At 37.6% G+C, this 23,532-nt stretch overlaps 1 protein-coding gene across 12 annotated transcripts in view; it reads right to left on the bottom strand.

Annotated features, from left to right (window-relative positions):
- Window positions 1-23,532, bottom strand: part of LOC138749636 (kinase suppressor of Ras 1-like) — a 118,643-nt gene that overhangs the window by 78,595 nt on the left and 16,516 nt on the right. The window contains exon 1 of one of the 12 annotated variants that reach the window (XM_069911307.1): window positions 13,030-13,099. The exons of the other annotated variants lie outside the window; for them this stretch is intronic. Within the exon in view, the coding sequence (XP_069767408.1) occupies window positions 13,030-13,032 (3 nt within the window). The 5' untranslated portion in view covers window positions 13,033-13,099. Of the gene's footprint in view, window positions 1-13,029; window positions 13,100-23,532 lie in introns of those variants that run through there. 12 annotated transcript variants of the gene reach the window in all.

The raw sequence follows: 23,532 nt of genomic DNA, 5'->3' as shown, positions 1-23,532 counted from the left end.
TGTTAACTGGAATGGAGGTTGTCTTTATAAAAGTTGCTGCCTGGATGGAACAAAGGAGAAGAACTGAAGCGCAAGATTAAGTTAGAGGAACTATCAATGAGGAAGAAAGATGGAGAACTGGGAGCTCTCTGTGCTGACAACTTAGATAAGCAGGTTTTCAACATTTTCTGAGATCATTCATAAGTTGTCTGCACATTTTCGGACCACGTTTCAGAGAAGCAGCAGTTAAGTAAGAGATTGTTTGAGGACAATACCTTGAGGATCTCTGAACTTTAATGATAAATTGGTAGAAATGCAACAACATGAATCATACATGAGCTTCAAAGATTAGAATTTTCTAATTGAGCCCTCGAGCAATTATTTTCTTGTGAAATTGATAATAGAAACATAGACATAGAAGATAGGTGCAGGAGTAGGTCATTTGACCCTTCGAGCCTGCTCCGCCATTCAACGAGATTATGGCTGATCTTAAAGTTCAGTACCCCATCCCCGCCTTCTCTCCTTCACCTTTAATACCTTTATACTGAAGAAATAGATCTAATTCCCTCTTAAATAGATTTAATGAACCTGCCTCTACTGCCCTCTGTGGCAATGAATTCCACAGATTCACCACCCTCTGGGTCAAGAAATTCCTCCTCATCTCGGTCCTAAATGGTTTGCCTATTATCCTCAAACCATGGCCCCGGGTTCTGGATTTTCCCATCCTTGGAAACGTCCCATCTGCATCCATTCTGTCCAGTCCTGCCAGAATTTTATAGGTCTCTATGAGATCCCCTCTCAATCTTCTAAACTCCAGCGAGTACAATCCCAATTTGCGCAATCTTTCCTCATAAGTCATTCCTGCCATTCCAGGGATCAGCCTGGTGAATCGCCTCTGCACTCCCTCCATTGCAAGAACATCCTTCCTTAGATAAGGTGACCAAAACTGCACACAATACTCCAGGTGGGGTCTCACCAAGGCCCTGTACAGCTGCAGTAAGGTATCCTTGTTCCTAGACTCAAACCCTCTTGATATGAAGGCCAACATACCATTTGCCTTTTTAACCGCCTACTGTACCTGCATGCTCGCCTTTAGAGACTGGTGTACAAGTACCCCTAGGTCTCTCTGCACTTCCCCATCTCTTAATCGATTGCCATTCAAATAGTAATCTGCCCTCCGGTTTGTATTACCAAAGTGGATAACCTCACATTGATCCACATTGTAGTGCATTTGCCATGGATCTGCCCAGTCCCTCAATTTCTCCAAATCACACTGGAGCTTCCTGACCCCCTCTTCCGTGCACACAACCCCTCCTAGCTTAGTGTCATCTGCAAATTTGGAGATATTACATCCAATCCCCTCATCCAGATCATTAATGTAAATTGTGAACAGCTGGGGTCCCAGTACAGATCCCTGTGGCACCCCACTGGTCACCGCCTGCCACTCAGAAAACGAGCCATTTATCCCAACTCTGTCTTCTACCTCCCAGCCAGTTCTCAATCCACATCAATACTTTGCCTCCAATCCCATGAGCCTTGATTTTGGAAGCCAGTCGTTTATGTGGGACCTTATCGAAGGCCTTTTGGAAGTCCAGGTACACCACATTCACTGGCTCTCTCCCATCTATTTTACCTGTCACCATCTCAAAGAATTCCAATTGATTTGTCAAGCACGATTTACCTTTTGTAAATCCATGTTGACTCCGTCCAATCCCTTCTCTGCTAGTCATATGCTCTGCTATTACATCCTTAATAATGGATTCCATCATTTTGCCCACTACTGATGTAAGGCTCACCGGCCTATAATTCCCCGCTTTTTCTCTACCCCACTTTTTAAATAGTGGGGTAACATTAGCTACCCTCCAATCCATGGGTACTCATGCTGAGTCTATCGCATTCTGGAAAATAATTCTTAAAGCATCTGCTATCTGAATGGCCACTTCCTTGAGTACCCTAGGATGTAGATTATCAGGCCCTTGGGATTTATCTGCCTTCAATCCCATCAATTTCCCCAAGACCATGTCCTTGGAGATACTGATTACTAACCCTTACTAGCCCTTCAAATCACTGTTACTAACCACAAAAAGTATTTAAAAGTAAAAATTGAAGCCACTCGAAATATTGATGAGATTAGGCGGCATCCTTAGAGAGAGAAAAATGGTTAAAATGTCAAGCTTTTAATTCTTGAAGGCTGCATTGTGACATTGCAAAAAGCTGTTCTTCAAGCTGATGATGGGCTTTACTGGAATGCTCAGAGACAAAAGGCAGAGTGGGTGTGGGGTCAAGAATTAAAAAGGTCAGATCACTTGCAGATTTGAGGTGCACAACAAAGCAATCGTTCCATCTGCCATGCAGTGACCTCACTGGATACATCCGGATGATGACAAGGTAAGAAAGAAAAATATAGATAAAGCACAACCCCCCTAATAGGCAAGTGAGTTTTCCCGTTGCTTGACTCTCTCTTACAATGCCTAACATATACACCTTCGTTAAGAATAAACAGTTTAAAAGACAAAAATGCTAAAGTCCACGGTTTGATCTGCTGAATTTCTCCAGCATTCTGTTTTTACTTCAACCACAGTGTCTGCATTTTTGTCTTTTACTTACTTTTACTCCAGAGAATGAAAGCGACCAAGTGGATGAACTGTCATATGGGGTTTTCAGAACAATTATGGTCAAGATGAGTCTGAAAATTAAGCTGATTTCAATATCATTAAGCAGGACATGGCAAACATAGGAAGGGAGCAGCTCCCTGTCGATATATCTACATTTGAGAATTATAAATATTTTTAAAAGAAAAATAATGAGTTCAGGGCCAAAGTATTCCAGCAAGCATGAGGAGCAAGGATAGGAGTCCAAAGAACTCTCATGGATATCAAGATTCAATTTATTGTCATTGTAAAAATCATCATTATAATTGCATTTGCCTGCCGTAAGGCAGACAGATTTGCCATCGGCGGAAATTGCCGGAAGCGCCTCTTACAGTCAGAGTAAGAGAAGCAAAAGAGAGTCCCTCCAGAATCACTGAATGTCCGTAGATTCACCTCCAGCGCTTCCGCAGTCACAGGGTCCAGTCCAAACTATTGGCAACCCGAGCTCCAGATCTGAACCTCCAACATGGTCAGGAGCCCTTCAAATCATGGAACATTGAAAACTAAAGAGACGATTCAGAAATAATGTTGGGAGAGAGAGAGAGAGATACAAAAACAATTGAGGTCAAAGGCAGCCATAAAACATCACTGGCAAACAAGATCAAGAAAAATACCAATGCATCAGAAGCACATTAACAGCAGTGGGACTCATCAAGAACCAAAGGAGGAATGTGTATAGATGACAAGACAGTTTAGCCACAGAAAGACATTTTAGACATGGTTAGCAACCGACTAATCGACCCTCACCAACTGTATCTTTCCCACTCCGCCCTCAGCATTTATTTCTTGTACATTGAGAATATTTGATCAAAATTGTAAAATTACAAGATGAGCAAAACAGATCGACATATCGATATCCAACAAGTACACCGCGAAGTAATGCTATCCAGTTTGGAATTGGTTAAGGATGAGATGTGTGACATGCGACATGGAGTTTTCACATTATTAATTGAAACTGGTATGATTAACAAAGAGAAGTTACTTCTACTGTACAGAGTCCATGGCCCGAGAAGAGTCTTAAAAATTAAAGGCAAGCCTTCACAACTGAAGCTGGATGGAGCTTTATATCCTTAGAGTGACAGATATTTGAAAGCGTCTAATCCAAATATCATTTTATACTTGGTCAATATTTTTTTTAAATGTTGACAGCCAAAGTTATTCCTCAAAGCAACAAGGAAAATTAAATGAAAACATATCACAGAGCAGCCTTTGGGCTCAATGAATAGCAGCAACAATTATAATTACGAAATAGCTTGCTATTCAAACCTATTGATCGCACAGTTCTGGTGAAGTAAAAGCAAAAGAGAAATAGCTACTTTTTAAAATCTTTGAACATGATCTTGTAATTCAGCCTTTCAATTTCATAACTGGAGTTCAAAATTAACAACCAATGTGAACACAGATGGTGTCATGATTAATGGTAGAGTTCATCGCCACAAATTACCAGAGGATTAACGTGGGCCATATTATCTTTTCAAAATTCCCAATCACAAAATTGTACAAACCCAAATCAAGTTGGTTTCAAATTCACCACTAGGAGTCTTAACTTTTAAAAATATGAAGAGCATTTTAACTATTTTATTTACCTATTAATTTTAAAATATTAGGTTTCAATCACAATTTGTTTTCTGGAATGTTTCAAAGACTATAAATCTGAATGCTAAAATTTTAGTCACAAAGAACTCATTCCAACATCAGTGGATGTCCCAATTACATTTACATGTGAACTTGACCTTATAGAAACATGGGAGAAATTATGTTCTGGAACGATGAGAAATACAATAAATACGAGGCTGCGTATGATACAATATAATTGGTTACACAGACTATACATTACACCTCAAAAGTTAAATAAATGGGACCCAATAGTATCTGATAGATGTTTTCGATGTAAAAAAGAAAGGGGAACAACAATTCATGCAATCTGGACATGTGAGAGAGTAGAAAAATTTTGGGATGATCTCAATCAGGTATTAAATAAAATAACAGAAAACAATATACCAAAGAATCCAGAGATCTTTCTCCTAAGTAACACAAAAAATAAAGAATTTGGAATTGACTTGGAAGATGCACAAAAAAGATTTGTTAAGATAGCCCTAGCCGTAGCAAAAAAATGTATTATGTCAACCTGGAAATTGGAAGATAATTTGAAAATACAACAATGGTATATAGAAATGAATAAATGTATTCCATTAGAAAAAATAACATATAGTTTAAGAAATAATATTGAAATATTCGAACAAGTATGGGAGCCTTACATTAAATACAATAGCGAAAACCTACCGGGGACAAACATTACCTAAGTTGATGGAAGGAGAAGGAAAGAAAAGAATGGACTCTGTAGAATTTCTGGTGTATTTTTGTTGAATGACAACATTGTCTGACTGAATTAATGCAACCTAGATTGTATACCTAAAATGGATGAGGGGGGGGGGGGTGGGGGGGTGGCTTGGGAGGAGGGAGGGGGGGGGAGAAAAAGTCACTGTAAATGTGTGAAAAAGAAAAAGTGTATATCATGGCTATTGTGATTTATGGTGTGAAAAATAAAAAATTTTTAAAAAAACTTGACCTTATAGAATTTATAATGTTCTTTTATTCTCTTTACTGAGCTCTGAGGAATCTATTGGAGACCAGCTTGAGCAGAAGAATGCAGAATGCAAAACTTGTACACCAGTTTCCACTGAATGTTCAAAACCAGTTAATATCTTACAAGTTAATAAAAGAAATGTTACAATATTTGATTACGCCTGTGAGTTCAGAGGCAATTTTTGTTCAAAGTGAAATACAAACGAAAGAGCAAGGAAAATTCAATTTTCAATAACTAATGAATCTCAGGACCTTGAAAACATAAAACCAAAGAAAGTTGTTTTAGTGCTAAAGATTTTATAAAATTAATTAGCCCTGACAATTGAACAACAAAGTTTCATGGGGAACATAAAAACACCTTGCACTTATACTCAGTTATTTCACACAATCCTGCAGTTAGATCAAGGTGACAAGGAAGGGTTTTCAATTAATTCAGCATCTTTCTATTTAGCCACATTTTAAGCAAAAAAAAAAATCACTATTTTAATTCTCTCCCCCGCCCCCCCCACCAAAAAAAGCAGAAGTGTTCACAAGGAGCTTTGCATATGAGCAATTTAAGTCTTTAAATATAGCTGTCCATATGTGCTCCTGTAATCTTTTTAAAAAAAGCAGGCACTTTCTGAAGGATGACAAATAATGATTTCCTTTTCAGCAAAAAAAAAGCCAATCAGAACAAAGCTTGCTGAAACTCGGATTTAACACAGTTCATATTAAATTCACAAAAAATTTAAGCAAAAGGACTGAAGTTCAATTTTATTATTTACTTGCCCAGATGAGTAACATTGAAATGCAGACCCAATTAACCAAAGAAGTTTTTTTTAAAAAACATGCCATTTGGGGAACAAATTCTGGCATCGTCATATCGGACAAGTACAGTCTAGACAGCTTTTTTTTTTAATTGTTTAAATTTGTTAAAATTAGCTTTTATGCATTTACCCCAAGAAAAATGTAGAGTAGCTTGTAAAATTCATACACAGACATTGACAGGGAAAAAAAGTTATTCCACAGGATCAGCCACCCAATATTCAGATTCCTTCTTAATTGTCCCCAGCACACAGACACATCCAGTGTTATAATGCTTCAGTCTGAAATGGGCTACACATAGCCTCATTTACATACAAAACTACAATACACAACAAGCTGTACAACAATGTTTAAATTTGTTTATTGTGTTCTTTTCTTTGTTATTTAGGTCTGAATTTTAAAATGTTATTGCTTATCTGGGAAATTAAAACCAAACTGAACTTCAAAAGTGCTAGGTTATTCAATCACCAAGCCTGATCCATCAATTAGATTGCTTTGAAACTTTAAAAACTTTTTTCTTCTTTTAATTCATGTTCTTCCAAGCTGTTAACCAAAAAAATCTGCAAACCAGAGTCTTAATTTCAAAGTATCTGAGTATTCCTTTGAGGAGAGTTATTCCAAGGTATTGCTGCTCTCTGGATGAAAAGATTTGCTTCCTGGTTTCTCCCCTGAATCTAGGCCCATTTTTAAGATTGGGATTTTGTGTTCTGCAATTCCCCCTTAAAGAACAGATCATTCATTCGTGCATGATATTTCTGAGTTTTCACAGTCAATACCCAAGTTGGGATCATTTTGTGAATGCTTGGAATCAAAAGTTTTTGTCTTTGGTCAACCAATGAGAAACTTCAAAGTCAATGCACAGAATCACATGATCCTTCCAGTTATAGTTCTTTAACACTAACTTCTAGAAGTGACTGATGTAATGTGCCAGCCCCACCCCTATATCCTTCATCCATGTGACTTCTCTTTTCTTGTGACAATCCCCATTTGGGCTCATAAGATGCAATAATGATTTAAAATGTAATGTTAAATTGGCATTATGCCTCAGGTTTCAATCCAGCACACAGCAGTATTTGCCTGCTATTTTCTCAATGATACCCCAATTGAAGATGGAAGTTGTTAACAGACAAAGAGTGGTACAGTTAAGTGCAAGTCTTGACCACAAGAACAATGTAACAAGTAAACCTCACTGTTCATCCTTAAACAACATAGCACAGGAACTGGCCCTTCAGTACACAATATCTGTGCCAAACACAATGCCAAATTAAGCAATACTTCTGATACCTGTCCATATCCCTGTTCCTCCATATTCTTGTGCCAATCCAGAAGTCTTTTAAACACCATCATATCTACCACAACCATTGCCCCTGACAGCCCATTCCAGGTATCCAAAAACTTGCCGCATACATCTCCCTTAAAGTTCCCGAGTATGTGTCCTCTAGTATGTGTCACTTTTATCCGAGGATTCTGACTTTCTACCCTATCGATGCCTCTCAATTTTATAAATGTCCATCAGATCTCCCCTCACCCTCTGATGCTCCATAAAAACAATTCAAGTTTGTCCAACTTCTCCCCATCATCTATACCCTCCAAACCAAGCAATAACCTGGTAAACCTCTTCTGTACTCTTTCCAAAGTCTCTGTGTCCTTCCTGTAATGGGACCATGATAATTGCACACAGTGTTCCAAGGATAGCCTAACTAAGTTTTATAGCAGCAACGCGACCTCTACTCCTGTACTCACTTTCCAATTACCGAAGGCAAGAATGCCGTACACCTTCTTTACCACCCTATCTACTCGTATGACTACTCTCTGGTAGCTATCGACTTGGACCTCCAACCCCTCTGCACATCAATGCACTGAACTCTCCTGCTGTCATTATCTGTATACTTTACATACGACTTCCCAAAATGTAACCTCACACTTTCCCAGATTAAACTGTCTGCCATTTCTCCGCCCATATCTGTCCCTAAATCGTGTGGTATCCTTTAACAGTCCTCTACGCTGCCCAATAATTTTGCATTATCAGGAAAATTACTAACCACCTTTTGCATCATAGACAAGATTTTTTTTAAAAAGGTAGGATAAACTAAAACACGAACAAAAGCAAATAACTGATCATGCTATTAATTGTTTTTAAAAAGTACTCTTGTGTTTCACTGAATCAGGGGAAAATTAAAAATTGCGCCACGTAATTCAAGTCCATTATATTCACCATTTCTGAAGCATTTAAGAAAGTTTCATAATTCTTCACTTTAATTTCTTATAGGTTGTTATATGGTGTTAATGAAAGAATTTTAGGAGCTTGAGGTCAGAAAATTGAATATGAAACACAAGACAGTTTCCCTTCTCAGCAGCTGTGGGTCAAATCCATGCTGGTCACTTCATGCAGCATGTAAGGTCCTGACCTAGTGATCGCCTTCATGGCTCTAACAACTGTCCTGCTAAATATCAAAAGAAATCTCTCAGCCTTGTTGATAGGGGCTTAAAAAACAGCAAGTTAATTTACTCGCCAGTACAAAGGCAAGAAGTAGAAATGAAAAAACCAAAATAAAACACCAAGGATCACAAAAAAGTATTTTATTGCAGAGGGGATTTGTTACAGAGGAAATTAACTATGGTGTTGCCACAACTTGAAAAACAGTTACAGGGAAATGTTAAATAGGTTAGGATTTTATTTCCTAGGGGGTAGAAGAATGAGAGGAGATTTGATAGAGGTATACAAATGATTAATATTCCACCGAGACTTTTTCTTGGTAATTCTGCCGCACCCACAGAAAAAAAGAATCTCAGGCTTGTCTGATGTTATGCATGTACTCTGACAAATAAACTAAAATTATGAGAAATAAAAGCAAGAGGACGTGGGTTAAGGGTGAAAGATAAATTTTAAAGGGAACATTAGAGGGAACCCCCCCCCCCCACCCAAAGAGTAGTGGAAGAGTGGAACAAGGTGCCAGCTGAATTGGTAAATGCAGGCTCAATTTTGACATTTAAGAAAAATTTGGCCCGGTACATGGATGGGATGAATATAGAGGGATATGGTCGAGGTGAAAGGTTAGTGGGTCTTGGCTGAATAGTATGGCTCAGTTTAGAAGGGCCAAGGGGCCTGTTATTGTGCTGTTGTCTTTATGGTTCTTAAAGCACAAACCCAAATCAAATGTGAATTCAAAACATCCCGAAATGTGCATATAAACACTCACTAGTTTAATCTTCCAAAAGAACAAAAATTTGTTGCAACATCTACAAACTCTGATTATCCAAAACCAGATGGATCAGTTATCAGAAATTCTTTTGGACCCAGAAGTGATGACGGTTTTAGCTTCTAAAAAAATTTTGAATAATTGAGAATTTCATAAAAATCAGAAATCCTCATTCATCTGAAAAATTTTTAACCGACTTCAAAGGTTGAAAACATTTAGGAAAAATCTGAGTAGAATTTTGAGTTTTTGGTGTTGGAATTATCTTATTTTGTTCAGATTGTTGTTTGGTTAGAATTAAACATTATTTCGAGCTTTAAAAGCCTTCCCTTGCTGTTTGTTGTTGTTTAAACACTGACAAATCATTTGTTGTTGCGACTGAACAGTTTTATAAAAATGATCCAAAAATATCGTTTATCTGAAATAGGCTCGGTCCTGATTTCGAATATAACCATGATATTCGTCGTGATATAATTTATGCTACAGTACATTATATTCTTTATGAAAAGTAAATACAAATCAAAGTTATTCATATTAATACAGTAGTTTAAGCCTGTCTTTTCAAATCTAAAAATGATCCAACATTTTAATCAGTCTCTTGAATTCACTGAAACTGTCCATTTAAATATTCCAACAATGATCTTAAATAATAGAACACTGCAAAATAGACAGACTTATTACCATTTCCAAATACTGAAAGAGCACAGGAAAAACAGAACAGTAAATAAACTGATAGAATAGGAAACAGGTCAAGTAGAGGAACAATGTTTCGGATCAAGGATCACCTTTCCCTTGCCCTCCAAAGATGATGCTAGATCTGCTGAGCTGTTCTAGTCGTTTAATTTCTGCTCCGAGTTCTGGCATCTGCAGTCTCTTGCATCTCCACAGAGTAAACAGATAATGAAAGCAGAAGCAGTGGGAAAGATAATGAAACATGGTCTGCTGTTCCTTGTTCATTGCTGGTCAAAATCTTAAAACACTATCGCATCAGTGGGAGCAGAAGGACTACAGCAGATTAAGGCAACAGTCCACCACCATCTTCTCAAAGGTAATTAGAGATGGGCCACAAACAATTCCCATGCCAAAGATACCCATTCTCTAGCTCAATACAAATTACGTATTGTTTTCTCAAAATGATTACCTACTGCATATCAAATACATTTGCTCACACAGAACATAATAGGTGTCATTTTGAATAAACGTCAGTCAACTCGTGGCTATGCCCACTTTTAAACATAGTAATAAAATTGACAATTCAATAGCACGATCAAGGACTGCGTAAAAGGTCACATTATTTTTGCAGAATACAATATTTAAACACCAAAACTAGATTTGAATGATTCCACCACTGATACAACTACATGCTTTCTGATTTACAAAGTATTCATTCTGCTTGTGCATTGCTAACCCAGTAATGGAAAATCATTTATATTCTGCTTTTGAATCATTTCACCGAAGCTTGATACATCAGCCAATCTGCAAAATTACTGCTCCAATACAAAAGAGAAGTCGAGCATTTTATTTGATAGAATAGCTCAAGATGTGCTATAAATAACTAGCTCAGATTGCAGCAAGAAATTGGTTTTGATCGTTGCTGCAATTTTCTTCTGAAAAGAAAGCTACTGGCAAATTCTCAAGAACAGTTTTCTCCCTTATTTACTTGAGTCCATTTCCTACTCTGGTCACACTCAATGCAATGTCTGAAACCAAAATTGTAAATCAGAATACAATCTTGATTAAGTGTGACAAAATATTAGTATAATATTGGATAAATTCTTGCAGAATTAAGCACTGTTGTGGTATTTTCAGTTAGAGAGAAAACAGACTAATTTTTAGTTCCAGTGTTGGTGGGAAAGAATAATGAAGAAAGAAGGATTCCAGCTATCCCCAGTTTATAGCGTCAATAAATATCAGCTGACCAAAATCTAAAAACAATAGACGATAATACAATTTGACCAAAAACAACATTTTTGAGGAAATTCTTTCATGCTATAATGAAGCCCCAATCATATAAAGAGATTAAAGACCAGGTCATAAACATACAGTATGAAAAGAATGCATTCTAATTGTTCGAACCAATTTCGATGACCACGTTTTTCAATGCAGAACCATGTAAATGTCGTCATACCCTCTGCTCAGGCCATGAAAGCAAATCACTGACCACAAAGTACACAGACTAAGAGAAAAGCAAATGATAATAAAGTTACACTCAAATATTCTTTTTCAAATAACAATTTTTTTCCCCCGGTCACAGAAGCTGGAAGGGGTAGCGAGATAAAAAGCACCAGGATCCCAAAATATACTGCTTTTGTTTTAAGTATATAAAGTGACTTCATAAAATTTGCAAACATTAGTTGGTTCCAGAGTGAACCACATGTTGGATTATTTACAAATCAGACTTCCATAGAAGGATATAACCTCCAACTTAAAATAAAGAATCCAGATTTTGTTTCACAGCAAGTGTAACTTTGAGGTCTTCGAAACAGGCTGAATAAAGCTCGATAATCGCCCAGGCAACAAGACGTTGGTTCCCTTTCACTCCCTATGGATGCTGCGTGACCAGCTGAGTTTCTCCAACACATTTGTGTATTGCACTCGACCCCAGCATCGACAGGCCATAGACAACTAGAGACAAGCGATGTTGTAGTCTAGAGCAAATAACAACTGCTGAAGGAACTTTACAGGTCAAGAAGCATCTGTGGAAGCAAAGGGACAGTCTATTTCTAGTCAAGACCCTGCTTCAGGACTCCAGAAGGCTAAAGACAGCCTAAAATTCATCTTACAACATTAGACCTTCTGTGCTCCTGTCACTTAAGGTTCAGTGGAAAATCAGTCCAAAGTCTAAAACTTCAAAAACAACAAAAGAATGTAAAAATACTAATAAAAACAATGCTGGAGAAACTCAGCAGGTCAAACAGTACTTTATAGAGCAATGTTTCTTTGTTCCATGAAGTACTGTCCGCTGTTTCTCCAGCATTGTTTCTACTTCAACCACGGTGACTGCGGACTTGTTTTACTACTGTAAAGCTGCTTCTGAACAATGTTGAACTTGCACTGGTATTTTAACTGATATTCTGCTTTTCAACATCAACTGGAGATGCTGAGGATTCATATAATGAATTCATTAAATCAATTGAAATAATTTAAATTTGCATTAAAATAGGCAAACCCTGCAACCTTACAGACTTAAAAAAATTGACACCGTGGGTGTAACACTACAAAGCAGAAACAAATAGGATTACAGCAAGAATACCCAAGTTCAAATTTAAAATGAAGTTTGGCCTTCCTCCTGCTGGACTCAAGTTACATGAAAAAAATACATGGTTCTCAAAATACTAAAGAGATAGATAGAATTCCATGCAGCATCTGGAACAGACCAAAGAGCCCAGGATCACGTTTATGCTCCACAAGGACCTTCCCCCAGCCTGCCTCTATTACCACAGCTGACCCCTATTTGTGTAACAAAAAATTCAGACAAGTTCTTTCTCTTGAATGGACCTCTTTTTGATTTTTTTTAAATATTATCTCGATCTCACAACCCCTACCTCATTATGTCCTTTGAACTGGTTTCATTGTAAATTTTTTCTGCCCCACTATACTATGTACTTTTGCACTATCTGGTGTGTTTAAGTATGGATTGACTTGCTTGGACAGCACACAAAACAGAGCTTTTAATTGTATGTTGGTATAGGTGTCCAAAAAAATTCAGCCACCCAAAAATTTGTTCTTGCAGAATATGCAAGAAAAATTCAACTTGCATTTCTTGATGCATGCATAAAGTGGTTTCATTTACAGAAAATCATGATACATACCATTTTCCAGGAATGCAAACACCCGTGGGGTCACCTGTAACCTATTTTCTTCTCCCTCAAACACTTAACTGATCATTGCTTCAATGTATCCATGATGTTAATCTCGATCACTCTTCAGCAAACGCCTACTGCGTTCAGTTCCCCCCCCCCATCAATTTCCTGTTGCAGCTTATATTGACAGCCAACAGTTTGTCTTTTGCACAAGTGAAAACATTCTCTGTCTGCTCGACAAAATCTTTTATAATTTTGAAAACCCTTGCATTCTTCTCTTTTACCAAAAAAAAATCAAACCTGCCCATGCATTTTGAATTTAAATGTTAAATTTAGACATGCTGTATGGTAACAGGCCCTGTGGCCCACAAGCCCGTGCCACCCAAATATCCCAATTAACCTACAACCCCCCCCCCATACATTTTGAAGGGTGGGAGGAAACCCACGTAGACACGGGGAGTACACACAAACTCCTTACCAGCAGTGGATTCGAACCCAGGTCACTAGCTCTGTACCAGCGTGGCGCTGGCATACTAAATGGGCCACATTCTGAAGTTCACATGGCGATTACTTTTTCTGTTCTCATAGGTCTCCTTTCCAATCCCAAAGATCTTGACCTCAATTTCAAAAACTACAAATAAAAAGTTACTGGTACTCATTCCCTGGGCTGAATCAACTCAAAAACTTCCAACGCAAATTAATTGTGAACTTTAATGGCTTCAGGAACAAATGTTCCCTTTACAAGAGGCATGAAAAAAAAGTTTATTTGAAAGTTTATTCAAAAAAATAGATAGCACTTGATAAATTTTCAGACAATCCACTCGAAAAGAGGATTGGTCCATCTAAAACTTAATGAGCAATTCATTTAAGAACATCCACACAATTTCCAATCCTAGCAAAAAAAAGCAAGTATTTTCTTTCAATTTACTTATTTACTTTTTAATTACAGTAGTGTTGTGAAAAGAACTTTACTAGCAAAACAATAACAAGATCAAAGAACATTCCCACATCTCTAATACAAATTTGCAACCTGAAAAATTAATCTTAGTGAAACATTTAGTTCTTTTCAAGTTGAATTCTCCTCCCAAGCTCCTTTGGGAGCTAAATATATTAATTACAAAATATTAAATTGGTTGAAATCCACCTTCATTGTTCCCATTGCCTTAAGAACATTGAATTGCACATGGTTTGAAATTATATAGTGCAGAAATGGCCCCTTCAACCCACCCCACACTGACCATTTTCTTCACCCCAGTCACATTTATCCACATTAGTTACATATCCTTCTATGCCTTGCCAATCTAAATGCTTCTTAAACATGGTGACTGTATCTGACTCCATGACTCGCTGGCAATGCATGCCAAATATCAGTGTGAAAAAATGTTTTCCCCTCAGATCCCATTTTGAACATCAACCTCTCACCTCAAACTCGTATCCTTTTGTATTTGACGCCCCTTCCAAGGGAAAAAAAATGATCTGTCCATCTGCTCGACCCAAACTTCCCAAAATTTTATACACCTCCTTCAGACGAATCTCCTTTGCATCCTACAGCAAGATCACATTCTTCCTCTCGTTTGGTGTCTAATCCACTTCATACTCAAAGTGCTGCTTATCTAGTGCTTTGGAAAGTTACATAATGACATCCCAACTTTTATATTCTACACCCTGACGCATGTAGACAAACGTGCTATTTGCCTATCCACTTTCAGGGAAAGGTGAAGTTGGACCCTGTTAACATTCCCAACAAATTACTGTGCACACCAGACCCCTATTTGAATTTTGAAAATGAAATTCCATTTGCCAAAGCTCTGGACCACTTTCCATCATGTTTGTATCCTGCTGTCAATCTTCCTTGGTATCCACAACTTTGCCATCCACAAAAACTTACTAATTATCTTCCTAGATTCACATCATGTCATTCATGTCCATCACAAACATTAGAAAGGTTCCAACACTGATCCAAATGACATGGACTTCTAATTAGAAAATTGTCCCTCAACCACTATCATCTGCCTTTATCACCAAGCAAATTTTGGATTCAATTAGCCATCCAGCTTGGATCCATGCATCATCTCCTTCTGGAACAGCCCACCTTGTCAAAAGTCAGACCAAAGCCCATGTAGGCAATACAAAATTGCTAAAAAGCACAACTGCACTGCAATTGCCACATCATCAATGGACAAAGTCAAATGCTGATATCTCCAACAGTTCATCTCACACTTATAACTTCTAAATACAAGTGATAAAGTACAAACTTTCTGAGTGAATATGAACTCATTTCAGAACTTTCAACTCTCCCCCAAGATGAATGCAATATTCTCATACCCGAAATGTCATGAAAGTGAGTCTTAGAGCTTATTGGACTTTTTTTTTTACTCCTTTTCAAAAGCACATTCCAACCATCATACATATTTTCCATTTTTCATTTTGTTAATTCACAGATGAATTCCAAACTAAAAATACTTGCCGATGCAATGCCTCTGGAATGTGGGTCTAACCTCCTTAGGTGTTGAACTAACAAAATTAATTTCATTTAATATTGAGCCTCTTAATATGACCTAAAGTAGAACTTAATCATTCCAGAAAGCACTTGGTAAGATACAACAAAGATTATTGTAGAAAATAAAAGTTAAAGTTAATGGTTTAGGAGGTAAAAATATCCCACCATAGTGTTTGGTGCTGGTGTTAAAGTTAATGGTATAGGAGGTGGGCAACCTCCAGAATGGAGGACCATCGCCTTCCCAAGATCGTATTATATGGCGAGCTCTCCACTGGCCACCGTGACAGAGGTGCACCAAAGAAAAGGTACAAGGACTGCCTAAAGAAATCTCTTGGTGCCTGCCACATTGACCACCGCCAGTGGGCTGATAACGCCTCAAACCGTGCATCTTGGCGCCTCACAGTTTGGCGGGCAGCAGCCTCCTTTGAAGAAGACCGCAGAGCCCACCTCACTGACAAAAGGCAAAGGAGGAAAAACCCAACACCCAACCCCAACCAACCAATTTTCCCTTGCAACCGCTGCAATCGTGTCTGCCTGTCCCGCATCGGACTGGTCAGCCACAAACGAGCCTGCAGCTGACGTGGACTTTTTACCCCCTCCATAAATCTTCGTCCGCGAAGCCAAGCCAAAGAGAAAAGAATAGGAGGTACAAATAGCCCGCCATAGGGTTTGGTGCTGGTGTTTCAATTTTTTTTTAATTTATCCAAATTCAGAAGCAAATGTTCTCATTAAATTTGCTAATAACTCAGATGGGTGAGAAATTAAGCTGTGAAGAAAACATTAGGCTACAAAGCAATTTACATTAGTTGAGTGGGTAAACGACTTGCAAACTGAGTTTACATGGGTAAGATATGAAATTGTCCATTTCACCATGAAAAAATATTAAAAGTGCATTTTTAAAAAGATGAGAGAGAGAGCAGTACTCAAACTCGAGAGTGATTTGGTTGTCCTGATGCACAATTCACAAAAGGCTAATGTACAGATACTGAAAGTAATTATGAAAGTTAATAAGATATGCTTGTTCATTTCCAGAGAATTGAAGTACCAAAGTTGGAAAACAATGCTTCAGTTCCATAGGGCATTGGTGAGACCACATCGTACTACTGGTTACAGACTGGTGTTCATTTACTGAAGGCTGTTACTCGATTGAGAGCAATTCAAAATCTTTCAAGAAAGCTCACAGACCTCAAAAGGTTGGCTTTTTCACTGCTCTAATTTAAAACAATACGAGGATCTGAACTGAGATAAGTATGGCCCAAGTGGTCATGACAGACTGGATATGGAGAGGATATTTGCTCTGATGGGAAAACCTAGATCCAAGGGTCTCTGTTGCAAAATAACAGAGATAAGGTGATTTTTGTTTTTAATTGTTAGGGAGTCACAAGTCTTTGGAAACTTCTTTATGAAAGGATGGAACTAAGGGAGAAGTTCACAGATGAAATTGCAGAGTTGCAGTTAGAAACCAAAGCAAACACAACATGATACTTGTGCATGGTCTTCAGGACACACCACTATGCTTCCACCACCCCCCAAGAGTAGAATGCTTGGAATAAAAATGTGTTTGTGCTTTTTTTCCTATGTGCATGGCTATTTTCTTTCATTAAAAATATCTTTTTTAAAAAGCTATCATGAAACTTCAAAGCTCGTCAACAACTGCAGAACTAAAGCACACATTTAAAAATTATAGAGCAAAAGCTTAAGGAAAACAATTTTTTCTTGCAATAATGAATGGAACATATTAAAGATGGCAGTACATTATCAGCATACATTGTACAACACTTTATAACCATGTGTAGCATCTCAAAAGCCTTTAATGCCAAAATGATACTTGCTGTCTCCAATTTTAGTCCCTCTTGAAGAAGGGCTCAGGCCCAAAAGGTCAAGTGCCTTGTGCTGAGTGACCTGCAAAGTTTCTCGAGCACTTGTGTACTGCACTAACCCCAGCATCTGCAGATTTCTTAATTATTTCTCATTTTAATTTTACAACTCCCACAGTATGAAACAAATTGGATAAAATCTTCAAATGCTGGAACAAAATAAGATGGGGAATCCTTTTCCTCCCTGTGAAAGAAGCAATTATTGAGAAAAATTCAAACATGAAAGTATGGGTAAGGTTATCATTCACTGTGGAAGATGTCGTGAATTTAAACAAGTTATGCTTCTTCAAAAATACAAATATAAGCAATTTAAATTATGCAATTTAATTGAAAACCAAAGTAAATACAAATGCAGACTACTTTCAAACACCTGAATTTAGGTGAGAATCTACTTCAAATTATACCAAACAATCCATTTACCTGAAAGTAAAATTGTTTAATAGTTTTAGGATCAGTTTCAAACTCGTGTTTCAGCTCCATCTTACTTGATACCTCATAAAATTGGGTATTAAAAATGTATTTAAGCTCACAATTGAATCATAAATAAATAAATACAGGATTATACCAAATATATTTGCTGAAACCATGTTCAAATGCTATCCTTTAAACACTTTTAGAAAATGGCTAAGATTGCCTGGTGGCCTGCCAATTTTCTCCAGAGTATTGCACTTGACCCCAGTATCTGCAGATTTTCTTGTTTAACTAAGATAGCCCATTTTTGTTTGTTGCATTCAGCAACACAGTGACAGAGCCAAGCTGTAACAAGAATCGGGAGAAACTTTCTCGTCAGGTTTGAACAAGGTGGCAAGAGATCTGGAAACATCTTCAATTTATATGCAGAACATTTTCTATTCTGAGCCCTGTATTTCAATACATCAAAACTGCAGGTGGAAAATTACTGGAGATGCCAATTAACTGGGACATGTCCTTCTTGTGCTGCACACAACTAAACAGTCCTGAGGAAGGCCAAATTGCCTGGAATTTTCCCCCTCCAGAGTATACATATTTTTGACTGCATTTCTGTACCAACATGCAATCTTAAATCCTGGAAGCCTTGTTGCTGCTTAGTTAAACAGTCTATTGCAATTTAAAGCCAAGAGTCCTTTCAGAAATAAAATTGGAAGTATGGAAGTAAGACGTTAGGTTTGAATAGCACAAACCACACAAGTGAAATAATTTAAACATTTTACTGCATTATGTGTTTTATCTTCAATAAGTTACTTGACACCATTTGCCTATTTGGCCTTTTTACCCATAACAAAACTAAAGATAGCCAAGCTCAAAATAAATTCCCACAATTAAGCAAACGATATCTTGGCATCCTGAGGAGTTCAAGGATCCAAAGAGATCACTTATTAATCAAGGAAACTGACAGCTGGGTGATTGGTACAGCTTTTCACTTTGAATTCTGGTTACCAATCAAGTAGACCTCAAGGGCTGGCATAATGAGATGAAATATTGTTTAATAATGGAAAAAATTACACATGTTCTGCGGATAACTATAGTTTTTTTAATTAATAGGTGGTTGTTATATTCAGAATATTTACATTTTGATTTATATTGACTAGATTTTAATACGTATGCTTTGCTTTTCTTTCTTTTTTTTCTTTTTTCTTTATGGCTCTCCTTAGGAGAGTTGGCTGAAAGAGGGGGGGGGGGGGTTCTTTCCTTTTTCTTTAATATACATAAATATAATGTTCATGCTTTATTTATTGTTATATATGTTACTTATTATCTGTATTTTGAACGAATAAATAAAGTTTTAAAAAAAACCTCAAGGGCTCACAATAAGAGCAACCTTAACTTACCAAAATTATAACAGAAATGCAGGACAGACGTTGGTTGGGGTGACTACTGAGTATGCTGTTCTTACAACGTTGAAGCTTAAGACAAGGTTTAATAGAAACGTTAAAGATTGAGATGAGTTTAGATCAAGTAACTTTATATGGTTATATATAACTGTGAAACTGATTTCAGTAATGACTTCGTAACCAAAGAATACAAATCTTAGAGGAAACTAATCTGTAGGCAAAAGTGCATTTTCCAATTACCTCCTGTGTTAATCATTCAATTAATTTATGAAGGCATTTTTTCAAAGAATCAAAAAATTATTAAAACCTAGGCTGCATGGGATTTGGGCAACTGAATATGTTGCTCAAAGTATGACACCAGTCGCTAGATTGTCAAGATACAGCTTGCCAAGTGGTTCAAAAACAGGTTTTTAAGTGTAAATGTGCCTCACCCATCATTTCATCACTGAACCGAGTACAGTCGAGTCGTTCAAAGCCAAATAAATCTCAATGCATGAAGCAAAGAATATTAACAATGATAAACTGAAATATAACAGAATGCAGGCACAAACAAGAATTCTTCCACCTGTCTGTGCAGTGCAACCAAAGGGCTTTTCAATACACCAGATGGATCATACAAGGCATCAGGAAAAGCAGGAGGTGGTGGTGTCTGCTTTCTCATCAACCTGCACGGCTCTGTTCAGTCCGTATCAATGGTATTGAAGTGATGGCAGTACAAAGTTTCAAGTTCTTGGGAGTAAACATTTCCAATGTCCTGATTCGACCACGTCAACACGACAGTCAAGTGTACCAACACCTTTACTTACAACACTTAGGAAGGTCAGCATGTTCCCCAATTCCCTTAACTTCTACACGTGTGCCATCAAACGCATCCTAGGTGTGTGCATCACAGCTCTAAGATTCAGGATTGATGCAGACACACTTTCGGAGTTGATTATGAAAAGATAAACTGTTGTAAAATTGTGCCTCAATGTTGAGCAAATGTAAAACACTAAAACCAAAGAAACACACTTATAAGCAGCTCATCAGGTTGTCGCCTGTTTGCAAACAACGCTATTTACTTTTCCAACGTACACAGAATAAACAGGTCTGAAAAATCACTGCCAACAGAAATCATTTTCAAGTATTTACATGGCAATGTCAAAAAAATAACCACCTCCTCCTCCTCCTCCTCTCCCACCTCAGCTTCTGTAGGTCTTCCAGAAATTAATACACAAGTTAAAATGGTGTTTTAATGTAATCATTCAGCAATGAATTGGCGACAGCTGTCTCCAAAAGGTGGCAAGATATCTTGCCAAGAAGTTATTACTCATCGAAGGACACCTCTACCTCCAAACAATATGTCCCACACAAGTCTGCCAAATGAAGTTATGATCCAGTCGGAGTCAAAAAAAACCATAATCATGTAGATAGATAGCTAGATAGATTTTGAGCATAAGGGACAGGGGAATAAACCTAGATATACAAGATGGTTCTTCACCAGTCTCATACCTGAAGCATCATTTAAAGGACTTTTGTTTTGCTCATCTGTCTCCAAAACATTCATTGTGTGGAATATGTAGAAAGATGAAGCTTGAAAGGGTAGGAGAAAATAAACATTTCCAGAAATAAACAGTACGATAACAATTGACCTTGTAATAAAATAATTCTTTGAGACAATAATCTGACAAAATTGTGGATGGTGTCCAGAATCTTTCCCTTTTAATATAATGGAAACAAAATATCTACACATATGAAGCAAATAAACCATCTCCTTTCCACCTCACAGTTCCAATATTCAGTATTGGCTATATTAGTTGGTTGGCCATTGATATTATTCCATTGATTTCATGTTTGGCTTATTAAATTTTAATGCAGTTTTGTCATGAACCATTTTCTCTGATGGTAAACAAATAGGCATATTTTGGGAAGCCAGATGGCCATATTTGCCACATTTTAAATGTGATTGGTGAATTATGTCCTGCCTCCAACAGTCAATTATGGACCTGGTGAAATCACTGATCATTAGGAGGATTCATATATTGAGGCAAACAAAAGGAACAAGAAAAAAAGGCATACAAAGGGAAATGCATTTACACCAGCTAGTTCATTTTCTGTTAAAAATATTTTGAATGCTTTCATGCCTTTCACCAATATTCTATATACAGAGGTTTGGGTGCCCAACTAGCCACCTGTTTCAAACCATCTCCCAATATAACCTGTCATTGGGAACACATCCGTCTTTCACCTGTACACTTGCCGAGCACAGCAAAAGCTCGATCAATGTTGGAAGGTTTAGCTTCTTTGTTTCTCAGGGAACTCGTGTGTTAGAAATGTATTGATCACGAGAGTCTACAATTTGAATTCTTTGCACAATTCTCAGTGAAATACAACTCCAGGCTGGGGAATAGTTTCTTCCTACAGGCTGTGAGATTGATGAACAGTATCCTTATGACCATGCAAATCATCCCAAATATTAATTTATTGATTTTAATTATTTATGTGATCATTATGTATTGTGTATTGTGTGTGCACCATGGTCCGGAGAGACCCTGTTTCGTTGGGTTGTATATGTACATTCAGATGATAATAAACTTTAGTGAATGGGGCAATCAAGAAGGCTAAAGCCACCAAGTAAAGATTTTTGGGATTAATTAATCCATTTTTTTTTCTGAAAAAATTTTGGTTTTTTTTAATTATTTCCCTTGGGTAAAGTATGGCCTCTATTAATTGAAAGGCTTCTTCATTCTGGATTGCCTCCAATACTGAAAGAGAAGAGTTAAGCAATAGTTCATACCTTCCTGCACCACGGCCTCATTTCAGAAAGAGTTCAGAGCAAATAATGCATTGCTCACACAGCCTTGCAGACTATTGCTCTATCCACATGCTATTTCATGTGGGAAGATTTATATGCATGTGCAATGATAATATATTCAAGCAAGTATTTTGATCATAATTGAGCTTTGCTTATTGGGATTTCCTTTTAAAGCAATGGGTGTTGAAAAAACACATGGTTACACATTTTTCAACGTATTTATTCTTTAAAACTATATAGATCACTATGCCACCACCCTCCACAAAAAAAATGCATCCCCTAAATCATTCGATGCAAAAATTTATTAAATCTTTCAAATGTGTTATACAAAATATCGCAGCCTTTTTTTCCCCATTTGATACTTGTAGCTCTCATTGAAATTCACTGATTGCCTTTCACTGAAAATCTGACAATGTAACCTGACAGCTTTCCCCGTCAATGAAAGTTGAAGGATATTGTGCAATCTTGTACCATTCCTAACATGCATCTTGCCAACAAGTTATATTCATCCTTGGATTGATGTGTGCAATCCCCAAAAAAAAACTGCTCCACAAGGTCAGTTTTGATTCACGTGGTCGATAGCTGGGCATCTAGGGGGAAAAATAATAAGTTGAAAAGGAGAGATGCAATGAGACCTGGGTGTTGCTGTGCACCAGTCATTGAAAGTGAACATGCAGGTACAGCAGGCAGTGAGGAAAGCAAATGGTATGTTGGCATTCATAGCAAGAAGATTTGAGTATAGGAGCAGAGAGGTTCTACTGCAGTTGTACAGGGCCCTGGTGAGACCACACCCAGTTTTGGTACAGTTTTGGTCTGAGGAAAGACATCCTTGCCATAGAGGGAGTGCAAAGAAGGTTCACTAGATTGATACCAGGGATGGCAGGACTTGCATATGAAGAAAGGCTGGATTGACTAGGGTTATAATTGTTGGAATTTAGGAGATTGAGGGGGGAGGGGGGAAATCTTATAGAAACACATAAAATTCTTAAGGGATTGTAAAGGCTACATGCAGAAAGGTTGTTCTCGTTGTTGGGCAAGACCAGAACCATGGGTCACAGTTTAAGGATAAGGGGGAAGTCTTTTAGGACTGAGATGAGAATTCCCCGCCCCACCCCCCCCCCCGCCCTTCAGTGGTGAATCTGTGCAATTCTTTGCCACAGGAAGTCATTGAAGCCTGTTCCTTATCTATATTTAAGAGGGAGTTAGATTTGGCCCTTGTGGCTAAGGGGATCAGGGGATATGGGGAGAAGCCAGGTACTGGGTACTGAGTAGATGATCAGCCACGATCAAAATGAATGGCAGTGTAGGCTTGAAGGGCCAAGTGTCCCCATCATTGATGGGCAGCTGATAACAAATGGTTTATTTCAAAGTGACTAAAAGTCTGATTTAAGTTTTCAAATGAAGTAATATACTGCAAGTTTAGGCAGCAGAGACTGGATATACCGTCTGTCAAATTTAATTTAATAGAGTACAAGAAAGCAAACACCAGAAATTAGATCATAGGATGGATAAGGGGAGCTAACTGATTTC

Source organism: Narcine bancroftii, chromosome 14 (genome assembly GCF_036971445.1).
Source record: "Narcine bancroftii isolate sNarBan1 chromosome 14, sNarBan1.hap1, whole genome shotgun sequence".
Classification (NCBI taxonomy): Eukaryota; Metazoa; Chordata; class Chondrichthyes; order Torpediniformes; family Narcinidae; genus Narcine; species Narcine bancroftii.
This window is presented reverse-complemented; position numbering and strand designations above follow the sequence as displayed.